This window comes from Pongo pygmaeus, chromosome 12 (genome assembly GCF_028885625.2).
Source record: "Pongo pygmaeus isolate AG05252 chromosome 12, NHGRI_mPonPyg2-v2.0_pri, whole genome shotgun sequence".
Lineage (NCBI taxonomy): Eukaryota > Metazoa > Chordata > Mammalia > Primates > Hominidae > Pongo > Pongo pygmaeus.
The window spans coordinates 134,019,624-134,045,730 of NC_072385.2; the positions used below are offsets into that span (position 1 = coordinate 134,019,624).

Here is a 26,107-nt window from a genome sequence, read left to right on the forward strand (position 1 = left end):
CACAAGTGACAGGAACGGAGGGAAACAGACTGGGGGAGGGGCGGGGGGAGGAGAACGAGGGGAAGAGGAGGAGACGGGGAGTGGGGGAAGGTGGGGCAGGAGAGGAGGAGACGGGAGATGGGGACGGTGGGGAGGGAAGGGGCGCGGAAGACGGGGCGCGGGCGAGGGGGAGACGCGGTGGAGATGCGGGTGGGGGGACCGGGCGGGGGCGGGGGCGGAGTGGGAGGGGGACGGGAGACGGGGGGAGGCGAGAGCGAGGTGAGGCGGGGGGACTGACGAAGATCCGCATGGGGGTACGAACACTTCAGCGGCTTCTAATTAAAGCCCCGCTCGGAGCCCTCGGGGACCCGCCTGACGTCGGCGGGCGCGGGGATAAGAAGCGCCCCGAGGTCTGAGGCGGGAGTCGGAGCCGGCGCACCCCAGATCGGCCGCGGGTCCAGCGCTCGGAGCGGCCGAGTCCCCGCGTCCCCGCGTCCCGTGCGCTCCGCCCGCCGGGCATGGAGTAGTGGCGCAGCTCGGGGCGCGGGGACAGACGTGCGCACAGACGGCGGCGACTCCAGCGGCTCCAGGTAACCGGCCCGACCACGACGCGCAGGTGGCTCCCGGGTGGCGCCGGGCAGGTGCGGGCGGGCGCCACGGCCGGGAGGCGGAGGGGCTTCCAGCACGTGGCGCGGCCGGGGCCAGCGCGAGGGTCCGCACCCGGCCTCCTCCGTGGGCTTCGGGGACACGGCGCTCGCCGGCGACCACCGCACAAAGGCGACGCTGGAAACTTGAGCGCGGCCGCCGGGCCCTGCGCGCGGCGCCGCGTTCTTGGAGAGCGGTGGGCGCGGGAGCGCGGCCCCTCCGAGGTCCGCCCGCGGCCGGGGAGCTGCCTGGCACCCGCGGCTTCCGAATGGGAAAGAAAGTTGCGCCCGCGCCAGGCGCAGCGCGCTTGGGGGACGCGGCCTTTCGGGCGAAAGTTAGGAGGGGCCGGGCTGGCGGGCGGGCGGGTTCCGGGGGCTCCTTTCCGCACCAGCGGCGGTCGCTCCCCGTGGGCGGGACCTCGGGCGTGATCGTCGAGGAGACCGCGGCCCCCTCACCTGCCGGCTTGTTCCTCGGGGTCCGACGAGGTGAGGGGCCGGGTCCAGCGCCAGCGGCTCCTCCCGCCTCCCCTCCCCTCCCCCGCCCCGCGCTCCGTCCCCCTCCCCCGCTGACTTTCTCTCCGGCCCCCCGCGCCCCTTCTCTCGCAGCGAGCCCAGCTCCCGGCGCGTGTCGGAGTCTCCCAGCCCCGCGGCCCCGAGCGCACGATGCGCGGACCCGGGCGCCCCCTCCTCCTGGGGCTGCTGCTGGTGCTGGGGGCGGCGGGGCGCGGCCGGGGGGTCGCGGAGCCCCGGGAGCCGGCGGACGGACAGGCGCTGCTGCGGCTGGTGGTGGAGCTCGTCCAGGAGCTGCGGAAGCACCACTCGGCGGAGCACAAGGGCCTGCAGCTCCTCGGGCGGGACTGCGCCCTGGGCCGCGCGGAGGCGGCGGGGCTGGGGCCTTCGCCGGAGCAGCGAGTGGGTGAGTGGGGCCGAGCGCGCCCGAGGGCCGGGGCTGCTGGGAAATAGAATTGTCTGAGAAACACGTTTCAAAAAGAGACATCAATTCTGGCCACTGAACAGCAGGATTCCTTTTTTTTTTTTTTTTTTTTTTAAGAAAAAGAAAATAGCAGCAATAGGTCCGCGCATGAGGCCTGGCGGAGAAGCGCCCGGTCTCCTTCTGGCGCGCGTGAGCTGCGGCGCGGGTCGGTGGTTTCCACACGAAACTGTCAACCGTCACTTTGGAAATGGAAGCATTTCCAGCAGAGCTTTCCCAACTGAGAAGGAAGCATCCAGGCTCCTTCATGGCCCTGCCCAGAGTGGTGGCCCACGGGGAATTTCCCAGGAAAGCATGAAAGCTTCTAATGCTTTTGTGACACAATCAGGTCAAACATGATAAGGTCAGTTTTATCCCGGCTGCGTCAAGTTAGGAGTGAATGAAGACTCTCACTAGGGGGTCAGATGTGGATGCGAATGCTCCTCTTCAGAGGGCCTGACTTCACACACAGTCGGGGCTCAGCCAGGAGCCCTGAACGGGGGAGTGAAGATGGAGAGGGCTGTAAATATGCAAAAACAAAGCTGAACTCAAGAAGAACGCCCTTGCAGGGTTCTCCCCACCCACTGTGTGCGGAGAACCCTGGTGGTAGAAGTTTGCTTGGCAGAGTCTTTCCCTGGGATTCTTACCCTACAAACCAGGTTCATGCATATTCCCACTAATTTACACCTCACTGAAACGTGGTCTTTTAATCCTTATTCTAAATATTTATCTAGAGAAAGTAATGTTCTATAACCCATTTTTTTTGCTTGAAGGGTCAGGTTTTCTCTAAAAACTTTGAAATGTTGTGGGATTTGATTCCCAAGGTCCTTAAAACCAAAGTGCCTAAAAGTGACTTATTCACTGGAAGTTAAATGTTTAAAAGAAAAAAAAATCAGTTTTCTTACCTCTGTAACTTCGTGGTCTCTGTCTGCATCCCACGGGGTAGACAGCAGACATAATCCTGGAGCTTCAGGCGTAGTTACTGTTATTTCAAGGAAAGTAAGTGTCCCTGATACTGAGTCTTCTTCACTGTCGTGTGTTGCAATCCAGGGCCCCAGTCTTTTTTATTTTGTGCAAAGCAGCTTGGCTAATATGGAGCTCCAATTTTCTTCAACATTCACTTAAGATCACATTTTTAAAAAATCTTCCTTCAGGTAATATAATACTTTCTTTTCCCTGAAACAGAAATTGTTCCTCGAGATCTGAGGATGAAGGACAAGTTTCTAAAACACCTTACAGGTAAGTTTTCTCCTCGTTCCTCACCTCTCCCAGAGCTCCTTTTCACCTGTGAGTCTTCATGATCTGTTTCTTCTTCCGTGTTCCAGGCCCTCTTTATTTTAGTCCAAAGTGCAGCAAACACTTCCATAGACTTTATCACAACACCAGAGACTGCACCATTCCTGCATGTAAGTAACAGCATTGGATTTTTATAAAATGCAAGAGCAGTGCAGGCAGCGGTTCCCCTCTTTCCATTTCCTCATATAGGCCCCTGCCTTCTTAGCTCAAATTTGCCTATTCCTTCCTCACTATGGAGTTAGGGGCCAAGATCGCCAGACCATTGCAGAAGATAACGAACTTCTGCATCAGCTAACGCCAAACTGGAAATTATTTACAGTCACTGGAATAATAGGCTCTTGGGATGGGCTGAACTCTGATTCTCCTCCTGTTAATTCTCCAATGCCTATGTTTGTGTGTACTCTACTATGGCAGTCAAACAGATGTTAAGAATGAGTTGCTAAACTGACTCCAAGAATAAGATTGACCTGGATCATCTCCACTGCTCTTACCAGAGACTTTTTCTTCCCATCAGTAATTATAACCTCATCACCCAAGAATTTCATTGTGATTTCGAAACTGTTTCTCTGGCTGGCTCCATCACTCCTTCAGAAATGCAGAGCTGCCCTTATCAACAGAGCTCTCAGCAGTAGCTTTCTCTCCTGTTTCTTTTCAGTCTTCCTAACCTGCTTCTGGCTATTTATTCATAACAAAACATTTTATTTCTCCAAAAGTAGCTCCTTGTTCTCTTCACTGAAGCCTTATTAGCTACAGTGATAGGGCCCTAACCCATTTTTTTTTTTTAATTCGGACTCCAACTTTCATTTCATTTAAGGCTCACAGGAGAAAAGTCATGCAGAAACACTAGGCATCCTGCTAACTGCTGTCGTCAGGGCTCTCCACCTGGACCAGGCAGCAGACCGGACTTGCTGTCCTGCCTTCCCTCTCCAAAAACAAACAAACAAAAAGCCAATGTACACAAAGTATAAGTGCTTTTCTTTGTTTAGGCAGCAAAATTACTTCAAATAATAATAACCATCATTTATAGAGCTTCTTCTGTGTGCCGGGTGCATGCCAATGAACCTTAGCCCACTGAAGTAGCATCACCAGCACGTTTTGGACAAGGCTAAGGCACATGCACTTTTAGCATTCACACCACCAGCACAAAGATGCATGGAACGCAGCCTTGGCGCCTCTGACCATACCTTTAGCAACACCATCCTCACACCAAGGCCAGCAGCACACACTTCCTGAAGAGTTTTTATATTCTCGGTGCTGGGCCCCACCCTTCCATGTGGACCTGGCACACTAGTACTCTCCTGTTTTCTTCTTTTGGAATGTAATCACCTGTTTGGGAATCATTAATGTGGCTCTTGGGTCCAGAAAATCTTGTCATTTGTATTGTTTTGATGTACATATATTTTATATTACCTATTTCCTTACAGTAATAGGATCATAGATTCCAAATTTGGAAGTGACCTCTGAGTCATTCAGTCTCATCTTTTCATTTATGGATGAGGAATTGCTTTTGTGCTGTCAGATATCAGCAAAACTAAAGCACAGATCTCATGGTTGACTCTGCAGGCCTTTTTCCAAGGCATCATGCTGTGCCTGCATTCAATACCTCCTTTTGCTCACAGCAGCTCGGCTTTGTGATACTAAGCTCCTGATCACAGCTCACCCTGGGCCATGGAGAGGAAGAAGGCTGAGAGATCTGTGCCTTGAGATAGGTGGCCACTTTGTTGCTTTCTGCCTCTTCTTAGCCCACAAAGAACTGCAGAGCTGAAGTTGGACCACTTTTTTACTGCGTTAGGCTGTATAAAAGAAAATCCTTGGGATCCTGGAATATCAGACCTGAAGGAACTTTAGTGCCTTCTCAAAGTGTGGTCCCATGGGGAGCTTGTTGGGAATGCAGAACTAAGTCCCATCTAGACTTATTGAACAAAATCTGCATTTTAATAAGATCCCCAGATGATTGGTCTGCACATGAAGGTTTGCAAGACATTGCTGAAAACACCTGGGTTGAGCAGGATGTGGTCAGCTGGGACCCTGGACATGGCCCAAGTGGAAGTCTTTACAATTCATTGATTAGATCAGCCATTGAAATCACACATTCCACTGCTTCCATATTGTGGAATCTGTTTAGGAAAACTACATTCTAAAAAGCATGGTGCTGCTTATGAAAGAGAAAGCCAGGCGGTCAGATGACCCAGTGCCACTGTTTGGCACCTTTGAAAAACATTTTCTGTTTGAAAAATCCCTAACAATATATGCCATAAATATTTAGGAGGCATATTTTTGGAAGTAGAGCTGGCTCCTTAACTAACATATCGTACACATTTATCATTGTCAATCTACCCATTCAATTCAGATTTTCAGTTGGGTATAAATTCTTCCACTTTTAGGTAGGATTTTGTTATTGAGAAATAAACTAATAATTTACAAACTATTGCAGCTTTCCATAGATCTTCACCCTGAGGACATATTTTCCCTTACGGCCATGCCTGTTACACCTTCTTAATTTCTATAGGCAGCACGGTCAGAATAGAGGAATGGGAGACTGTGTACGATACCAAGGAGTATCAGCCAGCGCTTAGAAACGGGCACATTGCTTCCGCTCGCCATCCACTCCAGGCCTCTGCTCTGCTGCCTGACTTTTGACCCACTTTCTTTAGAATTTACAGGCAGAAGGCTTTGTCCCATGGTCAACTCAAGTTGGGATTCAGCCTGCACCTGAAAGTAGCACAAGGGTATGGAAGGACTGTCACGTAGGAAGCGAAATGAAGTTATTTCTGAGAGAAGCAATGGGCAGCCAGCTCAGCCATGCAGTCTTGGTGTCTGTCCCTCTTCCCCCTTCGCTGCCCCACTTACATGATCCGACTTCTGCCATTGAAGCTTAAGCCCTTGAAGCACCATAAATTATTAAGTCAACAACTTAGAATGCATGCCTGCAGATTAGACTCCGTATTGCTTCCAGGGAATTCAGATATTTAAAGAAATAAATGGTTTTAGTAGCTGATATACTTGCAAAAAAAATGTGACTTATTTGTTTTTTAAGTAACTGACAAGGGTCTGATATATTTTCACCGTAGACTATAAAAGATGCGCCAGGCTTCTTACCCGGCTGGCTGTCAGTCCAGTGTGCATGGAGGATAAGGTAAGCTTGGACAGACGCACACTGGAGCACATACCAAAGATGGGAATCCCGCTTGGGACATGAAAAATTCATAGAAGTTTAGGAACACTCATTCTTTGGCTGAGGTAGCCATATTCTAAGTAGAGATGGCACAACACTCTTATCTCAGTGCTGAAAGCCACCCTACTGGCTTGTCTACAGTGCCCAGGCAGCTGGTGTTAACTGCTCACTGCATGGCACACGGGCACTAAGTGGGTCCTGCTCTGAAACACAGCAAGTCAGCCAGTTTCAGCATGTGACTGAGTGCATAAGTCAGGAACAGACTAAAATTGTCCCTGTTTACTTCGAGGCATTCATTCATTCACTAACACAAGTGAGTAGATGACCAACATTGTCCATGCAAATTCAAATGATCACATCTGGTAAATGTTTGAGTTGTAGTCATAAGCTCATAAAGAACAGCTATCCTCTTTAAATGTTTCTATCAATGTTTTTTTTTTTTCACAGCCTCTAATAGTAAAAATGTAAATGCATACCACGTTTATGAACTAAACTTTGCATCTTGGCCCCTTGAGGGCTGATATGCAACATATAACACCAACCATCAGCGGATGTTTTGAAGGGTAAGGTTTTATTTTCCTGACACAAATGCCACAGAATCCAGTCACTTTAGACAGCAGGATGCAACTGTAATTTCACCAATTTTATACTTACTACGTGTCTTGTATATGTGGGCACTGCCAGATGCTGGCTACACCAGCACAAGAAGGACAGGCTTCCTGTCCATTGATAGCTGTCCGGAGCACATTGGTGAAAAGGGAGTATTTTTCTAGTGGTTAGTTTCTCTCATGAAAAATTGATGAGGGTAGGGTAGTGCTCTTTCCTATATAGATGTGCTCTCTATGGAGAGGCAGTGCTTATGAATATTAAGGTAGCAGCAGAAGGGTTCGGTGCATGACCCCAACAACGGCAGGAGGCATGGCGGGTCCTGCCCGTGCATCCTCCACTCCGTCTTTCCCAGTAGAAGAAACTGCTGCTAATGAGAGGAATGGCACTGGGGGAGGGAGGCCAGTGGCTAAAGGCCAGTTGAGACTGCATTTTGCACAGTTTCGCTGCACTTTTTCTTTGGAGATAGTGAAGGTGTCAATGCCAGTCAAAGCTGGGAAGTGCTGTGTAGTAATGTCTCCCCGCATCCCTGCTCTTTCCAATTCTCTCGAGCAGCTCATCCACTGCCTATGTGTCGCACGGACTTTCTTCTGTTTAAATCAGTGAACAGATGTACATTCCTGTCACCCAAGGTGATATGCCAGGGGAGATGAGAATTTTTATTTTTTTAGGTATTTCTTTATAATTAAACACAGTGTTCCCAGAGATGGGCCAGGGACATCCTTGGAAATTTTCCACTCACAAGTGAGGAGAGCAAATTCCTCACTGTCTCAGCCACTGGAAGAGCTACTCCGTCCACATGCCCATTAGCCGACCTGCCTCCCCTCTGCTGGCTGCTGCTGGAGGCAGGTGCAGTTACACCGAAGGACGTGGTCATGTCAGTGGGACTCAGGCTCCTTTATGGGTCTCTGCGTGGGCACGTCATGCTTTGCAAACGCCACAGTGATGCCCCGCAGAAAAGCTGTGGCAGAATCCCCTTGATAGTCCCCAGCACCCTTCACATCACTCTCCCCATCACTGGACAACCACATCAGAGCCTGACTGACGATGAGATGCAGGTAAAGGTAACAAGGCCCAGGCTCGCAAGTTTCTGTTCCCAAAAGGCCACCTGCTTGACAGCCACAGGTGTCACAGCTGTAACTGGGTTCATTTTGGCCAAGAGATAGGTAAAGTTTAAAATATTGATACCCTGTTAACTATAATTTCATAACTTCTATTTTTTAAAGATAATTTCTTCAAATTCCAAAAGTTTTAAACAGCAACAGCAAATTGTTACTGGTATTAACAAATTGTTAAACAGCAACAGCAAATTGTTACCGTGGCTGGTCACCACAGTGTAGACACAGTCCGGGGTTTCTCTGTGCTTTGCAGACCTCAGTGACACCAGAGGGTAGGGCAGGCGTCCCAGGGTGCCCACACTCCTGTCACGGTGTGGCATCAGGAAGGCCCTGCAGTCCCGGTTCTGCTGGTTAACCTGCCACATGCACTTCTGTCCTGACACACAAGGACGGCAGGGCAAGACTGTAAACCATGACCTTGTCTTTGTAAAGAAAGGCCCAGAGCCTGAGAAAAGCAGGCCTTTAGCAGGAAGGGCTCTGCCCTCCTCACCTCAGAGCAAATCCATTTGCTGCGTTCTGAAGCTCATTAATAGACCTCCTCAGGCCAAACAGAAGAATGTCCCCACCGAGCCTCCCTAACAGTCACAGATATACTTCATTGTCCGGACTTACAGGTCAGTTAATCAGAAGCCTGAGCTCTGGAATATTGTCAAAGAAATGGAGTTTTGAGTAGTGAGTACCTAGTGTACTCTCCCAAATGCAGCCTAATCTTAGTAATCTTGAAGTTTATCATTCTTTTAAAAATAAATACAATACCAATGGTTTAGATATTCCAACAAAGAATGCTAGAAACAAATGTCTAATCTTGATTATTAGCTTTACCAACCCTGTGAACACTGAGGTTGCAGAACTGCCAGGTAAATCCCTGTGGCCTGGACTACTGAGGATTCTGATGGCACATGTAAGACTAAGCACTCTTCTTCAAGCTTTAATAAAGCATCCACATGTATCTGTGATGATTTTCATTGCCTTAGCATCGCAGCCATGTAGTAACTGCAGAAAGAAGGTATTTTTAAAAACACAATAGACTACACTTTTTGGATCACAGAGAAATACAGATGCACTCTGAGACTGCCTATGTTTATAAACATGTTGTGTCCCCTAACTGAAGTGACAGGTCTTCTAGAATTCACAGTAAGAAGTGTGGATAGTCATATCACACGCAATGTATTTGTTTTCAGCAGTGAGCAGACTGTACAGGAGCAGCACACCAGGAGCCATGAGAAGTGCCTTGGAAACCAACAGGGAAACAGAACTATCTTTATACACATCCCCTCATGGACAAGAGATTTATTTTTGCAGACAGACTCTTCCATAAGTCCTTTGAGTTTTATATGTTGTTGACAGTTTGCAGATATATATTCGATAAATCAGTGTACTTGACAGTCATATCTGTCACTCTTATTTTAAAAAAAACACAAAAGGAATGCTCCACATTTGACGTGTAGTGCTATAAAACACAGAGTATTTCATTGTCTTCATTAGGTGAAATCGCAAAAAATATTTCTTTAGAAACGTAAGCAGAATCTTAAAGTATATTTTCATAAAACATAATTTGATATTCTGTATTACTTTCACTGTTAAATTCTCAGAGTATTATTTGGAATGGCATGAAAAATTAAAATTTCGGTCATGTTTTAGAGATAGTGGAGTGTAAATCTGTGGCTAATTCTGTTGGTTCTTTGTATAATAAATGTAAAATAGTATTCCAGCTATTGTGCAATATGTAAATACTGTAAATAAACACAAGTAATAAATGAAGTGTTTGTTATAATGAATAGTCTTCAAAGTGACTCTACCTCTTTAACAGGTTCACTGTTGGGAATTCGTGACTTGATTTACTGAGAGATCATGACACTGGCAAAAGGTCAGAGAATATGAAAGCCATAAACAAATGAAAACTTGAAGCCTAAGAATTTCTCTAAGGGATAATTAGCATTTTTTTTTAAAGTAAAGGCTACTATATATTGGTGACATAATTTCCTAAGATAGTCCCCGATTTGCTGGGAAATCTTCCAAATAAGGTTGTATCCATTATTTACCAAGCGATTTTGTAATCATGAAAATGCTAAACTAGGAGGAACCTTAAGACTTTTAAGCAGTCTCAGAATTTTACATGTAGATGTATTTTAAACAAATCTAATTGGATCCAATTTAAAAAGCTGAATTCGGCAAAGCAATGAGCTTCTCCATTCATCTGAGCCCTTGTCGGCAGATGGTGTCGTCTGGGTGTAGCCTAAGGACAGAATAGTCAAGAGTCCTAGGATTTGTTTGAGGATCTGTATTTATAGAGATAAATATTAAAGAAAAACTATAGGATTTTATTTCCAAACATAAAGGAATAGAAGAGTAAGAAATTTTGACTTTGAGATTAAAAGCAATTACTGAATGAAGAGAACAGGGTGTAACTTTTGAAGTGCTCTTATTTAATCCTGTTTTCTAATTACAGCTCATTACTTGACCTTTTCTTAATTTTTTATGTTTTAAGGATATCATGTTCAAATATCCAATCTATTAATATTTAATCCCCTCAGTTTTCTGTATGTCTAAGTAATTCCAACAAGAGCAAGACTCACTGAGCAAGACTCACTGGAACTTTCTTCCTATGAAGACAGCCTGGCACTTCCACACGGTACAGTGGGGAAACTACTCACTTTCATCTGGCAACAGCTCATCCTCCAGGCACTAGTGAGTCAAGGATCAAATGTGTCTCCTCCCCCTGGCACTGCCTGGGACCCTCATGATACTGAGGTCAGGAGTGCGGATGTCCTGGCCAGGCAGCTGTGCGTCACTGCACAGGAGGGCGCAGCGTAGAGGCAACAGGTCCAGAGGATGGTATTAGGCAAGGACATTTCCAGCTGTAGAACCTCAAACTTCCTTCAGAAACTAGACATGATGATATGGGGCAGCAATGTGCTTATTTTCATCATTTTACTTCCTTATCCTGAAGATAAAATATGCACACCTAACATCACAGATCATGTAAAAAGGACAATACAATGTTTTCAAATGCTTCCTTACTTGTCAATAAGAAAACAGGCAGACACCAGATTTATATCTCTAGTTGTATTTTTATAACTCCCCAGTTTATTTTGAAATATTCATGATTTTGACATTATCTCAAAATACACAGAAATTACCTTATATCTGCCTATACATTTATTAAATGCTGATGAAGAATACTTATTCAATATTTAAGCATGCCAAATAATAACACTTTTCCCAACTTTTAAAATTATTTTTAAAAATAAGCCAATTTATATTTGGACATTTGGGTTACATGTGCATATAAAAGCAGTCATATTCCTCAACTGACCATAGACTAGCATACAAGTGTCCTTCTTTCTGGATGTAATTAAGTTTCAGAGGCAAAGTGGTTCAGATGGGAGCCAATGAGCTGACCTCCTCGTGAAGTAAACTCGACAAAAATCATGAAGTATTGAAGGTGCCAACGACTGATTCCATAAATGTTTCTCTCTTCCCTATCTTTTCAATATACAAGTGTGCACTACGGGTGTATATAAATTAAAACACTTCTAATCTAGACTGTGAGCTCCTACGGAGAGGGCTACTGTCAATCCATAAAAGGCCCTAGGGAAGAGAGAGGTAGCACTGGGGAGCAGAGGGCACCTGCCCTCCGTCAGGCCATCCACACAAATCTACTGAAGAGGTAGACTCGATTATCTAAGTCCCAACAGGCTTAGATGTTGACCTGGGACTTCAAGTGAGGTTTTCCTTCATTGTTTTATGTTGCTTGTTCTGCTATTTTTGTAACTGGGGCAAAGTGAGATGTTCAACTAGTCTAAGAATGCCTAAAATACCCCATAAACTGTCTGAATCAAAGATTTTTATTGATTCTTCTGTCAAACACAACTGATTTCCATCTACAAGTACTTTTTAAGGTAAGAAACAGTAAGTCAACTGAACAAAGAGCTGGGGCTTTGGGCCCTGGAACTTGATTACACACTGACTGAGAAATGCAGGACCTCAGGGTGGGGTCTAGTCAGGCTGGCCGCAGCAGGGCACGAACCTGCCTCAGTGGGCCTTCTCCAAGAACGCTCTGCAGCACCTGACACACTGCTGGTACACCGTCTCAAAGTCAGAGTCATTCCCCTAAATGGACAGGAAAAAGAAGAAAATGGCAAAACCTGCATAACAAAAACATCCTTAACACAATCTCATCTGTTATTTAATATGGCAGGATACAGATGTGTTGGGTCTTCATATTAGCCCTAAAACGTGAACTGTACTTACATAATAGGGATCTTCAATAATAAGTTGTTTTTGTGGATCATAGCTCCCAAGTAGTTCAATTTTAGCTTTGCAGGTTTTAACTTGATTACTTTTTCTATTCAAATCTCTGTAAAATTGAAATACAAACTTAGTTTTCTGATCTATGGTTTCAAGTTAAACAGGGACATCTACTAGGGTCTTATGAAACATCCATATCAAAATCAAGACAGAATGACCTAATTTGAAATGAAACGGAACACTCAGCAGGCCCGTGTGGCCCCTTCTGCAGCTGTATGCCACTGCCCTCTCTCTAGGCAAGAGAGTTTGCGACAGCAGCTTATTCTCACTGATTCTGTTACACAAAATATACAATAATTATATTTTCTCCCACAAAATACATTTTGAGACAAGTTTCAGAGAGAAAACAAAGGTGATAGAAAGGAACCCAAAACACCATCTGAACCAGTCCCAAAACAGAGGGCTACCAATTCCATCCTCAGGTGTCTTGACACAGCACTTCCCACAGCATGACCCACTCCTTAATTACTCTTCCATCTTATTCCTCAAGCCTCTGCCCAAGCTGAAAACTCAGCTTCACTCTAGACTTCCACCCTTAGCTTTCACATTGCTACAAAAGAAAAAGGCAAACTTAACTAAGCGCCTCCATTTATTTAACACATTTCGACTGAGCACCTGTGACAGATGAGTTGATGAGTCATGTATGTGCTTTATGTGGGAACGGAACAGCCAAGAGCTCCCATGAACGAAGTTTTACAGCTCAGGATTAGGTGCAGGAACGAGAACTGCAGGCAGGCCTACGTCTAATGCACAATCTGGCCTAGTGACAGGGCAGCAGAATACCTCTATCAAGAAATGAATTTAAGCTGACCCACGAGGGGCAAATAGGAGCTGAATGACCCAAGAAGCAAGGAGGAGCTTCCAGGCAGAGGAACAGCCCGTGCGAACGTGAGGCTGCAGGAACTCCACTTGCCTCACACACAGAAACACGGTGCTCAGTGCCAGTCAAAGCAAATGGGGTCTCCTAAAAAGGTGTTTTTACGATGCCTATGGGCTATGGTGTCAGCAAAAACAATGAGAACAGAATAAGGACTGAAAAATAAAAATTAAAAAATGCATGCATTTTAATGAAGGTCCTAATTAAAAAATAATTGAAACTGGTGCATCCCTATCTGTTCATTTGTACAAAAGTAATTAAAAGCACAAATAGTTTATCTTCATCAAAAACATGAGATATTTATGAATAAGTAGTGATGCAAGTCAGAATCCTGGAGTGACATTAAATTATGATTTGTTCCTGATGACGCCCTGAACAGGGGACTGGGGCAGGTCAGGAGGGTGGTGACTGAGGCAGGGGTGCATACAGCAGGGCCCTTCCTCACTGAGCCTAGGCTTAAATCCCACGACATCCACCACACGCTAGCTGTGTGAACTCGGGGACATAACCTAACATTACCGTTTCTCACTTCCTTCTTTCACAAGATGGGATAATAATAGGAACCTATGGTTGCAGAGCTTTGGCCTGAGAATCAATAAAACACTGCCCTGCCCAGGAATCATTACAGCAAAAATATCAAAATCGTTCTCATGCAGAACAATGTGCCTGATACAAAACTATCACAGCCAAGCTAGTTTTCCAATTAAATCATGCTATTAATAACCACACTTTCCCTTTTCTAAGGTGTATTTCCTTGTAAATACCTAAGAGACAATTCTAGATTACTAAGTTTTTTGCTGTTCTAAATAAAATAATTCTACATATGGTGACCATCACTGACTATTAAAACCTTTAAAATAGAAAAAGTAAATCTGGACAACAAATTACTTGGCCCATTGCTGAACTGAGAGTTGAACAGAAATATTCTTCAAAAACAGGATTACCTCAGATTGCTTTCATCCATACATAGTATATAATCAAATGTGGCAAAATCTTCTCTGGTAATCTAAAATTGAATAAGAAGTCAAAATACAGTGTTTATACCATTCAAGCCTAGAGGATGCAAAGCAATACTAAAAGAAAAAAAAACCGCTATATTTGAGCCTGTTACTCACTAATAAACAATTAAATAATTTTTAGGGTACTTTTAAGTTAAAATAGAGTTAACCTATTTCTCAAAATTGTACTGCAAAGAAATTTTGTATTATAAAGTTCCATACAATAATCATAAAATAGTATAATGTGTAGACACAATGTTTATACATCGGCTTTGATTCCTTAGTAACAGTGTATAATACAGTCAACATACTAAAATGTCACATATTTAATCCCCTTCATTATTCTACTCTATTTTTCATTCCACAAGCACTGAACATCCTGGGCCCCAGTGACAAACACCAAGCTAAGCGGACAGAGCCGCGTCCCATGGAGCTGCCCTTCCACACGGGGGCAGGCAACACACAGGAGGCACAGATGCCCTGGAGGAAATAAAGCAGAGAGGAGATACATACAGCTTTGGGGCAGGGAGGAGAGGAGAAGTATTAAGTTGGGTGGTCAGAGGTGGTCACTAAGAAAGAAACACAGGAGTGATAACCGACAGTCCTCCTTTATTTTGATCGACTATCCATAATTTAAACCTCACACAGAAGAGAATGCCACTCAGTATTTCTACTGATTGTAACCTGAAAGCTTATCATTGTTTTCTGATATAATCTATAAATACACCTACTTAAAATATAAATGAAAAGATTATTTTGTGAATTTCGACTACTATAAATAATGGCAGAATAACAAACATAAACATAAGTACTGCGGAACAAAGGTGGAAAGTGCATACTTGTTCTTCTAAAAAATGAGAAACTTTGGCTTTTAGTATGCACTTCCAGTAACTAGAAAAGACTATTTCGTCAACACTCCCATGACATTGACTTATTTCAAAATCGAGAATAAGTACAATACTGAATTTTTTTTTTCTCCTTTTTGTTTTTAGAGAAAAGGTCTCACTCTGTCACCAACACTGGGGTACAGTGGTGTGACCATAGCTCACTGCAGCCTCAACTTCTTGAGTTCAAGCCATCCTCCTACCTCAGCCTCCCAAACAGCTGGGACTACAGGCATATGTGATACCACCCAGCTAATTTTTTAAATTTTTTTGTAGAGATGGGTCTCACTATGTTGCCCAGGTTGGTCATGACCTCCTAGGCTCAAGCAATGTTGAGCCTCCCAAAGTGTTATTAGGATTATAAGTGTAAGCCACCATGCCTGAACAGTATTATATTATTTCTCCAAATTAGTTATGTGAGAAATTCCCTAGGATTTAATACTAAACTTGTTTTAAATTCTGGACTAATTGTAAATTTTTCATAAAAAACAACTTAGTAACTGTTACATAATTTTTAGATGTTACAATAATTGAGAAAGAAACAGCTATAACTTATGTAACAAATGCACAGTAAAGGATTTCCACTTGCAGCTATAAATGAAACAGCTTGTGGCAAATCACCCCTACTATTAAAAACAACTAGAAACCCCATATAAAAAACCAGTGCTCCAGTGACAGTCAGGCTTTGTGGGCCATGAGGCCGCGCTAGCTCTGCTGCTCTAGCACAAAAGCAGCCACACACTACGGGTGAATGAGTAAGTCTGGCTGTGTTCCAATAAACACTGTTCATAAAAAAGGTGCCTCAAAAAAAGGTGCAGGCCCCAATCTGCAGACTCCTGCCACTTGCCACTTCTCTTCCTGCTAAAACTGGTAAGTGATGAGACCTCAGAACAGGGATCTCAAACGGTTCAGTAGCAGAACTCTTTAACTCTGTAAAATTATTTAAATCCTATGTTATGGTTTGGATGTGTCCCCCAAAGTTCCTTTGTTGGAAACTTCATCCCCAATGCAACAATAGTGAGACGTAGGATCTTTATTAATGCCACTATCTTGGGAGTGGGCTCCTGACACTGATGGGTCCTCTCTCTCTCTCCTCTGTTTCCCTCTTCCTGTTTTTCTAGTTCTCGCTCTCACTCACTCTGGGGCACTCTCTTGACTCCTCCACCTTCTACCACAGGATGATGCAGCAAGAAAGACCTCACAGCCCCATGAGCCCCTTGACTTTGGACTTCTCCAAATAAATATATTTTCAACAATGGCCAGTAGAAACTGGCAAAGAATGCAAATCCTGACGAGATTAGGATGGATAAATTGTATAAAAATGTTTAATCACCTGACCAACGAAGATTCCATTTCCGAAAAGGTCAGTCCCAGAGTATTTCATTTAAATAAAGAACTCTTAGAAAAATCAACTTTAGCTTCTAATTTATAATATAAAGACAAGGTTATCTTCAATTGAAATTGCAGTATTTGATTGTGACTTTATTAGACTCCAAACCTAAGTGTGGCACAATAGACTATAATTATGTATCCATAATGTTGTTGGTATTACCCTATATTAAGAAGGCACTTTACAGTTGAAAAAATGTTTTTGTATATATTATATAACTTCATTCTAGCAACAAACTTGCAATATTGGCAGGATAATTACTATGGCCTAAATGTTTAATAAAAATTATGCAGGAAGGAACAGAAGACAGAGCACCGCTCAGCCCCAGCTCGCAGTCAGGCTCTCTCATTATAAATTACCTAGCTTTTATGTGCATTTTAATAAGTAAATTCCAAAGTCACACAAGTCTTTCAACACCGTGCAACCAGAAGTGAAACAAAATGGACACACTGTAGCTGGTTAAGCTCACCCTAAATAAACACATTCATTAATATACAAGTCTGGTTAATCCTTTCACTACTTCTCAAGTTACTGGACTCTACATATTAGAAATTGAACAAGAGCTTGTCTACCTGTCTTGCTTTATGGGCTGTGTGAATGCCATGATTTCTTAGGCAGCTCACAGCTCTTGGGTCTGGGGACCGGCCCACGTTCCAGTCAGAAACAGCACCGCTGTCAATGACCCACTGAAACACAAAACACACATCTTCAAGTCCAAGGACGGTACCTGCCGGGCAACGTGGCTCATGGGAATGCCGTGCCTCTTCATGCAGCTCTGCCCTCGGTAGTCAGGGGGGTTCCCTATCTCATACCCGGAAGTTGCCGCGCTGTCTACCCTCCACTGCAGGGGAAGAAACATGGAATTTTTTTTTGGCAATTTCCTGCCCAGAGGAGTTCAGGTTGGCCTCTTTAAGATAATGAATGGTACTTACATTCTCTGAGATGTTTTGATCGGTTACAAGTTTCCTGAAAACTGCTTCTGCAATGGGTGATCGACAAATGTTACCTTTAAAAAAAGGGGGGGGGTGGGGAAACAGAGGGTTAGGTTGGATGGAAGGGCACATGCCAGCTCCCCCTCTTCACACACCTGACATGCAGGGGCTGTCCTATCCCTCAGGAAAAACAAAGGCCAACACTATCCTTTGACGCCTTTGTCCAACCAGTGAGGGTAAACCCTGCTGGAGAACAGCCCATCAGGCTCAAGTTCAGTGATTCGACACCAACCAGCCAAGTACTGCAAGTATAGATGACAAAGATATCAGAAAAACAATTTCAACAAAAATTACTGTTTAAAGAGTTGTTACTAATGATCCAGAAGTGAATCATGAAAATGAAGTGGGTTGCAACCAGCTTATTTTAAAATGAAATACAACAGAATAAAAATAAAATACAGTGGTCTGTCTCTCAGTAGACTCAGGAGCTGGTTAAGGACACCCTCCCACCCCTACCCAGTATAACAAAACGTGCATACTCAGGTCCTATAGTTGGCCCCTGCGAATGTGGAGCCCAAGTATAGGGAAAGTCGGCCCTCCATATAGATGGGTTTCTCATTCAGAGAACACGGTATTTTCCATCTGTGCTTGATTAAAAAAATTCCTCAAATAAATCCTTCGAAGTTCAAACCCCTGTGGCTGAAGGGTCAACTGTATGTATTTTCAAGTGTGTCACACATTAAGGATGACTACTGTTTCACAAAATAATACACAAACACACAAACATGCATTTAAGCATAAACAGCGATTCAACACCGACATTTACTGAGCGATCACATGCAAAGCCCTGAGCCCAGGGATACAGATCCAGGCATCAGCAGCCCAAGGTCAGGGACACCACTCTCCAGACCACGATGTCGACACCAGGGCCACCCTTACTTCAGACCAGCAAGTGAGAAATCCAGGTTCCCCAGGGCTCCCTCAGGTTTGATAATTCCCTAGAATTACTCCCCAAACTCAGGAAAGCAGAACACTTACCATTACAATTTCATTATAATAACAGCAACAAAAACAAAAACATACAAACAAACAAAAAAACCAGCCAAAGCAAGTGACCTATAGGGCACATTCTGGGAGGTTCCCTAACAGCTCCACTGTCCTCTGGGACACCTTACCCTCCTGTCATCAACCTGAGACAATATTCAAAGAGCACTGCCAACCCAGGAAGTTCCTCAGAGCCATAGTGCTCTGAGGTTTTATTGGGGTTTTCGGAGGGAGACACAATGGGTTGAATCACTGGCCATTCAGCTGAACTCTATCTCCACTTTATTTATTATATTTATTATAATAAAAGTGGGAAAATGAATGCTGATAAGCAATACACTACAGCAGCACAGAAAAAGAACGATGCTACAAAGCAAAAACAAGATATAAGAAAATTTCTTACCAGAAAAAAGAAAGATTAGAGATGATATTAAAAGGATGATCAGGATCTTAATGGACAGAGGAAGGGAAAGGCATTTAACTCAGAGGGATTGTGGCACTAAGCAGGTGAGGCTGCGATGCTTCAGGTACAGAGAGCCAGTGTCTGGAAACTGACGGGCTGGTATACAGGAGCCCAAAAACACTGGGCCAACATTTGGACTTTGCGTAGCCACTATGAGGAGAAATAGAAAGTCCTATGGAAAAGGGTAATATGACTTATTTGACAAACATATTTTGTATGCCCACTCTATGTGCCAAGCACTGTGCCCTAACCTGAAGACAGAAAGTTGTTTAAAACACAGACCCTTCCTACAAGTTACCAAAATTACCAGCACAGCTAAGGAAACGCTAGAAGAGCACATGACTGAATTGGAGAGAACTTGTAAGAGGCTCGTATGAAGGAGCAAATACTCTTGTATTTGCAGTGTCAGAGTGGAAAGGTGTGGCAGCTTTCCTCACCCATCATAAAGGTCATGGAAGATACTCCTGTAACAAAAGACAGCTTAACAAGAGCCTTCAGAAACGAAGACCCAAAGACCCAGGGAAACGGTTTTGATGCTTAGATGACCAATGCACAGCTGTGTAAAAATGGCACTGGACAAAAGGAAATGATCCAATGGTAGCAGACTGAAGGAAACCCAGCAGGGCCACAGCATTTCCTCCCCCAGGAATGAGGCAGGGCCCCTCTGGAACGCTGTCTTCAAGAGAAGGCAAAAGGGAGAGAGTGATCTTTCTAGGTTTTATGGCTTGCTTTGTGGGAGAGGAGTTCTAGTTTCCATGATCTGCGTTGGGGAAGATAAATGATGGTTTCTACGATCTTGCTTCTGGGGCTGCTCTGAGGCCTTCCAGTCTCCTTAATGCCAAAGCACCACACTGAGTCCAGACATTAGGAGCTGAATTTAGGAAACAGATACGAAAAAGAGGAACTGTGAGAATAGGCAGCACTAAATAAGAGTTTACTCTTTATCACTATTAGGGTCTTCTGTTTATGATAAACAAGTACAATGAGGATCTTCTAGTGTTATAAAACACAGCTAATTCCCTAGTTCAGAAAACCAACTCACTGCCTTACTACAGCCTTCAGTTTCTACATTGTAAGACCTAAGCATATTATGTACTTTTTCCCCACAGACACTGTAGTTTCCACAGCAGCAAAAAATCTTACCTACAAACCATAAAGGGAAAGACAACAAATTAGCCTTGAATGCCCTCTATATGCTAATTTGTGTTGTGAAGTTTTTCCTTTCGACATTCTAAATTTTGTTTAGTTTTTTAAACACGTATTGTCATCAGCACTATTTTAATTATTGAAAGGCTTCCCATGGGTGTGTAACTCTTTTACTTGTCACCATATACCCTGGGAATATTTTTAACAGCAAACATTGTATTCCAAATTAAGACAATTATTATTTTGGAACTGTAGAACAACAGATGCCTAATATCTCAGCATCTAAAAATATAATAAAGACTAGCCCCACACGTTTACAAATAATGATCTTTAACTGTAAAATAACAGCTTACTTTCCCCACAACAATATGAAAACTTGCATTATTAACTGTCCTAAAGGCTAGCAGTAGCTTGCCCTGTTGATTTCGAAAGTTGATGCCACCAAATTGTGTTATGAAAAAATGGAGCACCCCGGTCATCAGTGAAACACTGTATGTACTTCAGGTTTCACCTATCACACAAGTTCTAAAAACAGAACATTCCATCTTCAAATGCCTTTAAAAAATGTTTCAATCTGTAAAGTCTCAAGTTTGTCTTTTCCAAATTAGGCAGACTATTTTATACCCTTCTTCAGCATCTTCAATTCAAGGATGGAGACTCATAAAAGGCAACAGATAGGCTCTGGGAGGGTGGGGCTGTGTCTGCTATACCTGGTAAGAGACCCAGCACCCAGTATGGGTGTAGCCCAGAAGTAAAGTGACTCCACCAGCATGTGCTATCTCCACCAACCATGCTGGCTGGGTCATGACTCCTGCATCATCTTCACTAGTAAGTCTCTATCTTACAAAAACATAAAGCACCCTTCCTAATTGTGCTGTAGTAAGGAGCTCAATTATTTTCCATCATTAGCTTCACCAGTGAAAAACCTCTGATGCTTTTCTACACTTCAATCTCAATAGGGTCCAAATAAATGCTTTGAATGAACAAAATTTTTTACATTTCAAAAGCATATAACTCTTACTGTCCTCTATACGGCTACCAAGTAAAATGCCATTTACCACTCAAATTCCCTCAGAATGCAACCAGTAAGGGCATGCTCCACCTCCAGTTTAATCTCAAAACAACAGCTGAAACTCCTCTTTTTAAACTTAAATTTGATCATTTCCCACCTCTGCTCAAAACCCTCCAATGTTTATTCAGAGTAAGCCCAAGTCTTCACATGGCCTCCCAAGATCTGGACCTAAAACAGGGGTCTGAAAATTGGCTCATGGTCCACTGCCTTTATGTACAGCCCACAGCGGTAAGAATAATTTTTACATTGTTGAGTAGTTGGAAAAAATCCAAAAGTAGAATATCTTGTGACATGTGAAAATTATACAGATTTCCATCCAATTCTGACGTCCACAAATGAAGATCCACTAGAATACAGCCAGGTTCATCATATGGATGGCTACTTTGTGCTACACCCTTTCTGTATGTCATGTGAAGCAAATCTAAAATAATTATAATCTGGTTCTTTAAACAAAGAGTTTGCAGACTCCTGCCCTAAAGGACCAGTGTATATAAGCAATTAACTTCTCCCTACACATCTACAATGGAAGCACTGAGAAAACAGGCGCTCAAATTATCTGCTAAATTTTCAGGTATAGATGAGGAATCCTGACTGAGAAAAGCTATCTGGCCACTAGGCCCAGCCACTGCAGCTTCCCTGCAGTTCATGACCATGGCCAGTATTCTCCCTTCAAAGCCTTTACCTGCTTTCCTCTGGGTTCAGGATGCTTCTCCAAAATATCCTAGGCTTGCTTCCTCACCTCCTTCAAGTCTTTACTCAAGGGTCATCTATCAGGTGGGGCCTTCCCTGACCATCCCACTCAAAACTGCACTCCACTCCCATTCCCCTTTTCTGCTCTATTTTTCTTAATCTTCACACCAACCGATTGAGCACGTCAATTAATACTTGCTGGTGACTGAGAGAACGTGAGCTCCAGAGAGGCTGGGATTTTTGTCTGTTGTGTTCACCACTCCATATATCCCTACCACTTAGAGGAGTGCATGCCATATAGTAGATGCTCAACAACAACAACAACAAATCACTGAATTGTATTGAAATACAGTAGTCCCCCCTTTTCCAAGGTTTTGCTTTCCATGGTTACCCCGTGGTCAGCTTCAGTTGGAAAATATTAAATGAAGAATTCCACAAATAATTCCTAAGTTTTAAATTGTGCACTGTTCTGAGTAGCAGGATAAATTCTCATGCCATCCCATTCCATCCTGCCCCAGAAGTGAATCATGCCTTTGTCCAGCATATCCATGCTGTCTATCCACCTATTGCCCTCTGCTTATCAGATCCATTGTGATGCTATCACAGTGCCTGAGTTCGAGTCACCCTTAGTTTACTAATAATGGCCCCAAATCATAAGAGTAGTGAAGCTAGCAATTCAGATATGGCAAAGAGAAGCCATAAGCACTACCCTTAAGTAAAAAGGTGAAAGTTTTTGACTTCTTATGGAAAGAAAAAAAAAACTTATACCGAGGTTACTAAGATCTACAGTACCAACAAATCTTCTATCCATGAAAATGTAAACAAGGAAAAAGAAATTCCTGATTGTCTGCTGTCTTGCCTCAAACTGCAAAAGTTGCGACCACAGTTTTAAGTGCTTAGTTAAGGTGGCAACGTTATTACATTTATGTGTGTAAGAAATGAGCAGACACATGTTCCAACTGACAGCAATTGGGTTTGGTACTACCCACGGTTTCGGGATCCACTGGAGAGTCTTGGAATATATCCCCTACAGCTAAAGTGGGACTACTGTATATGCAAGGATACACTTCCCCATTAACAGCAACCATGATACATTATACCAGCATAATCGACAATACCAACCAAAACTATACAAGGGAATGGAATATTATTTAGTAACCATCCTTAACCAAACTACTGTTTAATAAACTTGTTGATTTCATCATTCAGCCTTCAATGAGTCTTAAAAATCAAATGATGCCCACTACCAATGTGAAACAAGGTAAGCCTTCTAATTCTTATTTCACAGAGGTTAACTTCTACAAAACCTAGTCAGCGTTTATCATATATTGTCCTAAAGCTGGAAACAAAATGAAAAATAAGCCACAGTTATTGCCCTCAACAAAATTAAACTCAGCTGGGATTTCAACAGACTATCAAATAATTATAGTAAAATTTGTGTAATAAAAGACGTCGATAAGGAATCACAAGAAGCAACTCATGATCTGGGAAAGCAAAGGAAGAAATATTTAGGTTTGACTTTATAAAATAAAAAGGCTTTCCGGCAAAATGCATAATGGGCACCCAGCAACGAAGGCTCAGTAAGCATGTGAAGTGCTACCGAACAACGAAAGGTTCTGGAAGGCAGTGTCCCGAGGGTGTGAGCAGGAAAAGGTACAGGAGATAAAGTGAGGAGTCTGTAAAAATAAACAGAAACTTTACTCCGCAGGAAATGCAAACTCACAGAAGGTTTTAAGTAACCGGACTACTGACAATTTAGGCCTTCCTCTCAGGGTGGAGGCACCGAGAAATAGAATCTTGTAGTGCTACACCAAAGGAAGATCCCTGAAGACCAAACGGAAAGTAAATTATGTTTGAAGTAAGGTAAGCTAAGTGTTGAAATTCTAGGAGTGAAAATAATTTAAGCTGGAAAGTTCCTGAAAAGCCATTAATAAAATACACTTTCATTTTTCATGGGCCAAAGTTATATAGGAACCTCCAGGTCTCCTTTGCTTGGCTTTTACAATCAAGAAACCCGAAATCGTAAAACTTCATCTCCCTTTAACTCAGATCCATATCTAAGCATGGGCTAAGGAAACTAGCAAACAAAACAATGTTGTCATAGGACTCAGGAGGCCCCTAAGAGACCACATCAGTCCGACAACCTCCAGGCCTACCTGGGCCCATTGGAGGGGAACGAGAGGGATTCTAGTAGTCGCAAAGAAAGTACCTTGGCTTGTAGGGGCTGTGGCTGCAGATGCCAAGAGCCCCGGATATATGGCAGGCGCGAGGGGACCCAGGTTTAGAGGGCAGGCTGGGCGGGTGCACAGGGTGGATGGGGAACAGGGGCGCTACGGGACACTCCTAGACACCCTAGGCCTCCCAGTCCCTGTCCTCCTCCCCCTCATTGTTCCTAGCCCGGCGGCACAACCTACAGAGCACAAGCCCGATCCAACTCTCCAGGGGACGTCAGAACATGAGTAAGTCGGCGCCCTCTTACCCAGACACACGAACAGCACGGACTTGGTAGACTGTTCCGCCATCTTCCCGCGCGCAGAGGCGCCGAGAGACGGCGACGTTCCGCACGCCGACGCGGCGCAGGCGCACTGCCAGCCTCTTGCCCCGCGCGCCTGCGCAATCCCTCACCAACGCCAGCAGGGTAGCGCGTGCGAGAGCCACGCCTGCGCAATCGGCTCCAGTGCGTCTGTGGAGGCGGTCCTGTGACGGTCTTAGGGCGGGCGGGGAGGGTCCGCGGGTCACCTGCAGGGACTGGGCCGCCGTTCACCTGCAGGGGCGGGGCTGCAGGTTGTCCGGAGGAGGAGGATCCGCGGGGGTGGGGTCACCTGGAGGGAGTAGGGCCGCGGAAGGCGGGTGTGTGTGTGTGTGTGTGTGTGTGTGTGTGTGTGTGTGTGTGTGTGTGTGTGTGTGTGTGTGTGGGTGGTGGGAGGCGGGGAGGGTCACCTGGAGGGGGCGGGGCCGCGGGTCACCTGCAGGGCGGGCTCAGGCCTCGCGGCTCCGCGGGTGGCCTACCTGGGTTGGGGCACAGCGCGAGTCTCGCGCACGTGGCGGGCTGTGGTGCGTGTCGTCCGAGTTCGCATAGAGGGGCTGGGCGGGTCAGGAGGGGGAACCTGCTTTGAGCCCCGCAGGGTCCACGCCGGACCAGGGCGGCCTTGGGCCTGGGCGCCCCGTGAGACCCCACCCCCAACACCGTGCTTGGAGCCGCCCCGGGGCCCTGGGCTTTTCGATCTTAAGGACGGGGCGGTTCCGAAGTCCCTGGGGGCGAAGGCCCGAGCGCGGCCCGGCGGGCGCGTGGTTTTTGTCAGGCGAAACGTACACGGCAGGTGTCCTGCGCCTCCTCCTCCGTAACCTGCCGCAGGTACGCCCTCGCTGGGGCCTCCCTGTCCGCGGGGCGGGGCAGCGCGCCTTCCTCTTCCTGGGCAGCCTCGGGACGGGGCGCCGCGGCCGGGCGGGCAGCAGTGAGTACCCGGGGGCCCACCTCTCCGGCCGCACTCTCCCCTCTCAAGAGCTGGGCGGTGGTGGGAGGAGGAGGACGGGAAAACCTGCGATGCCTCTGGGGTTTCTAGGTCGCGCGTCTGTTAACCGCAAACCGCCCAAAGTTAAGATAGAGCAGCTCCCAGGACTTTCTTGACTACAGCGATTTTGATTGAAGTTTAGCCACCGTCTTTTCCATTTTTAGAAAAGCTATTCCGAAGTTTGGAATGTTGACGATGGTCGTGTTATTTTTAACTTCCTGATATTTGAACGGCCAGGTGTCAGCGACCATCCTTCCGTTCCACAGAAGCGTCTCTGAAGTTTGGGTCGGATGCGCGGGGAACCCGCGGCAGGCGCGGGGAGGAGGCCTTGGCTAGGGCGCCGGCGAGGTTCGAGTTTGCCAGCCCCCCAACCTGGAAGAGAAGGGCCAGCCCCTCACACCCGGAAGGGAAGGGCCAGTCCCCCCAACACCTGGCGCCGAGGTCGCGGGGTTGCAGGGCGAGCGCGGGGTCGCGGCGAGCACGAGTACGGGTCCTCTCTGATCGCTGGGCCTCGGCGCTGGCTGCTGAGTTTTTCCTTCTTTAAGGAAATGTGAAACTGGTCTCAATCGGTTGACCACCGTAAGGAAATGGGATTTACACTGTGGACAGAGATGTGTCCTTTTCACTTCATTTGAACCAATATGCCCGTGCCCCCGTGGAGGCTGAGTTGGAAAGTGACACGAAGCTGCCCCCACAAGAGAGCAGGTGCTCGGTTTCTCTTCTGCTTACAGGAGATGCATGTCCTGATTTCTGGTTCTCCTAGGTGTTTTTATTGAGATGTAGGGAATATCTGAATTCATAACGACGTAGAAAATCTGTACACACAGTTGAGAGAACAGGTCTCGAGGCTAAGGTGCTGTTTATTCCCGTGGGCTGGCCTGTTATTAAAATACTTGTGTAGCGACTGATGTTTACAAATTACTATGTTGGAGGTTAAAATGATCAAAGTGATAGCCTCCATCCTGTCTATCATGTTTGAGGAGAATTGGTTATTTGGTTC

At 45.2% G+C, this 26,107-nt stretch overlaps 3 protein-coding genes across 28 annotated transcripts in view; 2 read left to right on the top strand and 1 right to left on the bottom strand.

Annotated features, from left to right (window-relative positions):
• Positions 1-454: 454 nt before the first annotated feature.
• Positions 455-11,507, top strand: ALKAL2 (ALK and LTK ligand 2). Of its 5 annotated transcripts, XM_054474241.2 has the most exons (7): positions 1,066-1,109; positions 1,230-1,539; positions 2,779-2,832; positions 2,919-2,999; positions 5,961-6,025; positions 9,599-9,655; positions 10,323-11,507. In XM_054474241.2, exons 2-6 carry the CDS (start codon positions 1,287-1,289, stop codon positions 9,623-9,625), a joined length of 480 nt encoding a protein of 159 aa, XP_054330216.1. In that variant the 5' UTR covers positions 1,066-1,109; positions 1,230-1,286; the 3' UTR covers positions 9,626-9,655; positions 10,323-11,507. The 5 variants fall into 5 exon arrangements, with proteins under 5 accessions (XP_054330217.1, XP_054330219.1, XP_054330221.1 ...); XM_054474242.2 differs by lacking the exon at positions 1,066-1,109 and adding an exon at positions 455-569 and having other exon boundaries at positions 8,970-11,507; XM_054474244.2 differs by lacking the exon at positions 1,066-1,109 and adding an exon at positions 455-569 and having other exon boundaries at positions 8,973-11,507.
• On the bottom strand, positions 10,840-24,205 carry ACP1 (acid phosphatase 1). Of its 5 annotated transcripts, none has more exons than XM_054474236.2 (6): positions 24,075-24,205; positions 17,181-17,254; positions 16,821-16,934; positions 13,921-13,982; positions 12,043-12,148; positions 10,840-11,901 (listed from the first exon to the last, which is right to left on the bottom strand). In XM_054474236.2, the coding sequence occupies exons 1-6, from the start codon at positions 24,115-24,117 to the stop codon at positions 11,824-11,826; spliced, it is 477 nt and encodes a 158-aa protein (XP_054330211.1). In that variant the 5' UTR covers positions 24,118-24,205; the 3' UTR covers positions 10,840-11,823. The 5 variants fall into 5 exon arrangements, with proteins under 5 accessions (XP_054330211.1, XP_054330208.1, XP_054330206.1 ...); XM_054474233.2 differs by lacking the exon at positions 16,821-16,934 and adding an exon at positions 16,976-17,089; XM_054474231.2 differs by lacking the exon at positions 24,075-24,205 and adding an exon at positions 21,588-22,155 and having other exon boundaries at positions 17,181-19,558.
• Positions 24,202-26,107, top strand: part of SH3YL1 (SH3 and SYLF domain containing 1) — a 45,596-nt gene continuing 43,690 nt past the window's right edge. For 2 of the 18 annotated variants that reach the window (XM_054474220.1, XM_054474226.1), the window contains exon 1: positions 24,260-24,379. Coding sequence is in view for 3 of the 18 variants with exons in the window: in XM_054474225.2 (XP_054330200.1) it covers position 24,272 (1 nt within the window). In the remaining 15 variants the exon portion in view is untranslated. Of the gene's footprint in view, positions 25,813-26,107 lie in introns of all 18 variants that reach the window. The other 16 variants (XM_054474213.2, XM_054474227.2, XM_063649015.1 and 13 more) reach the window with 15 other exon arrangements.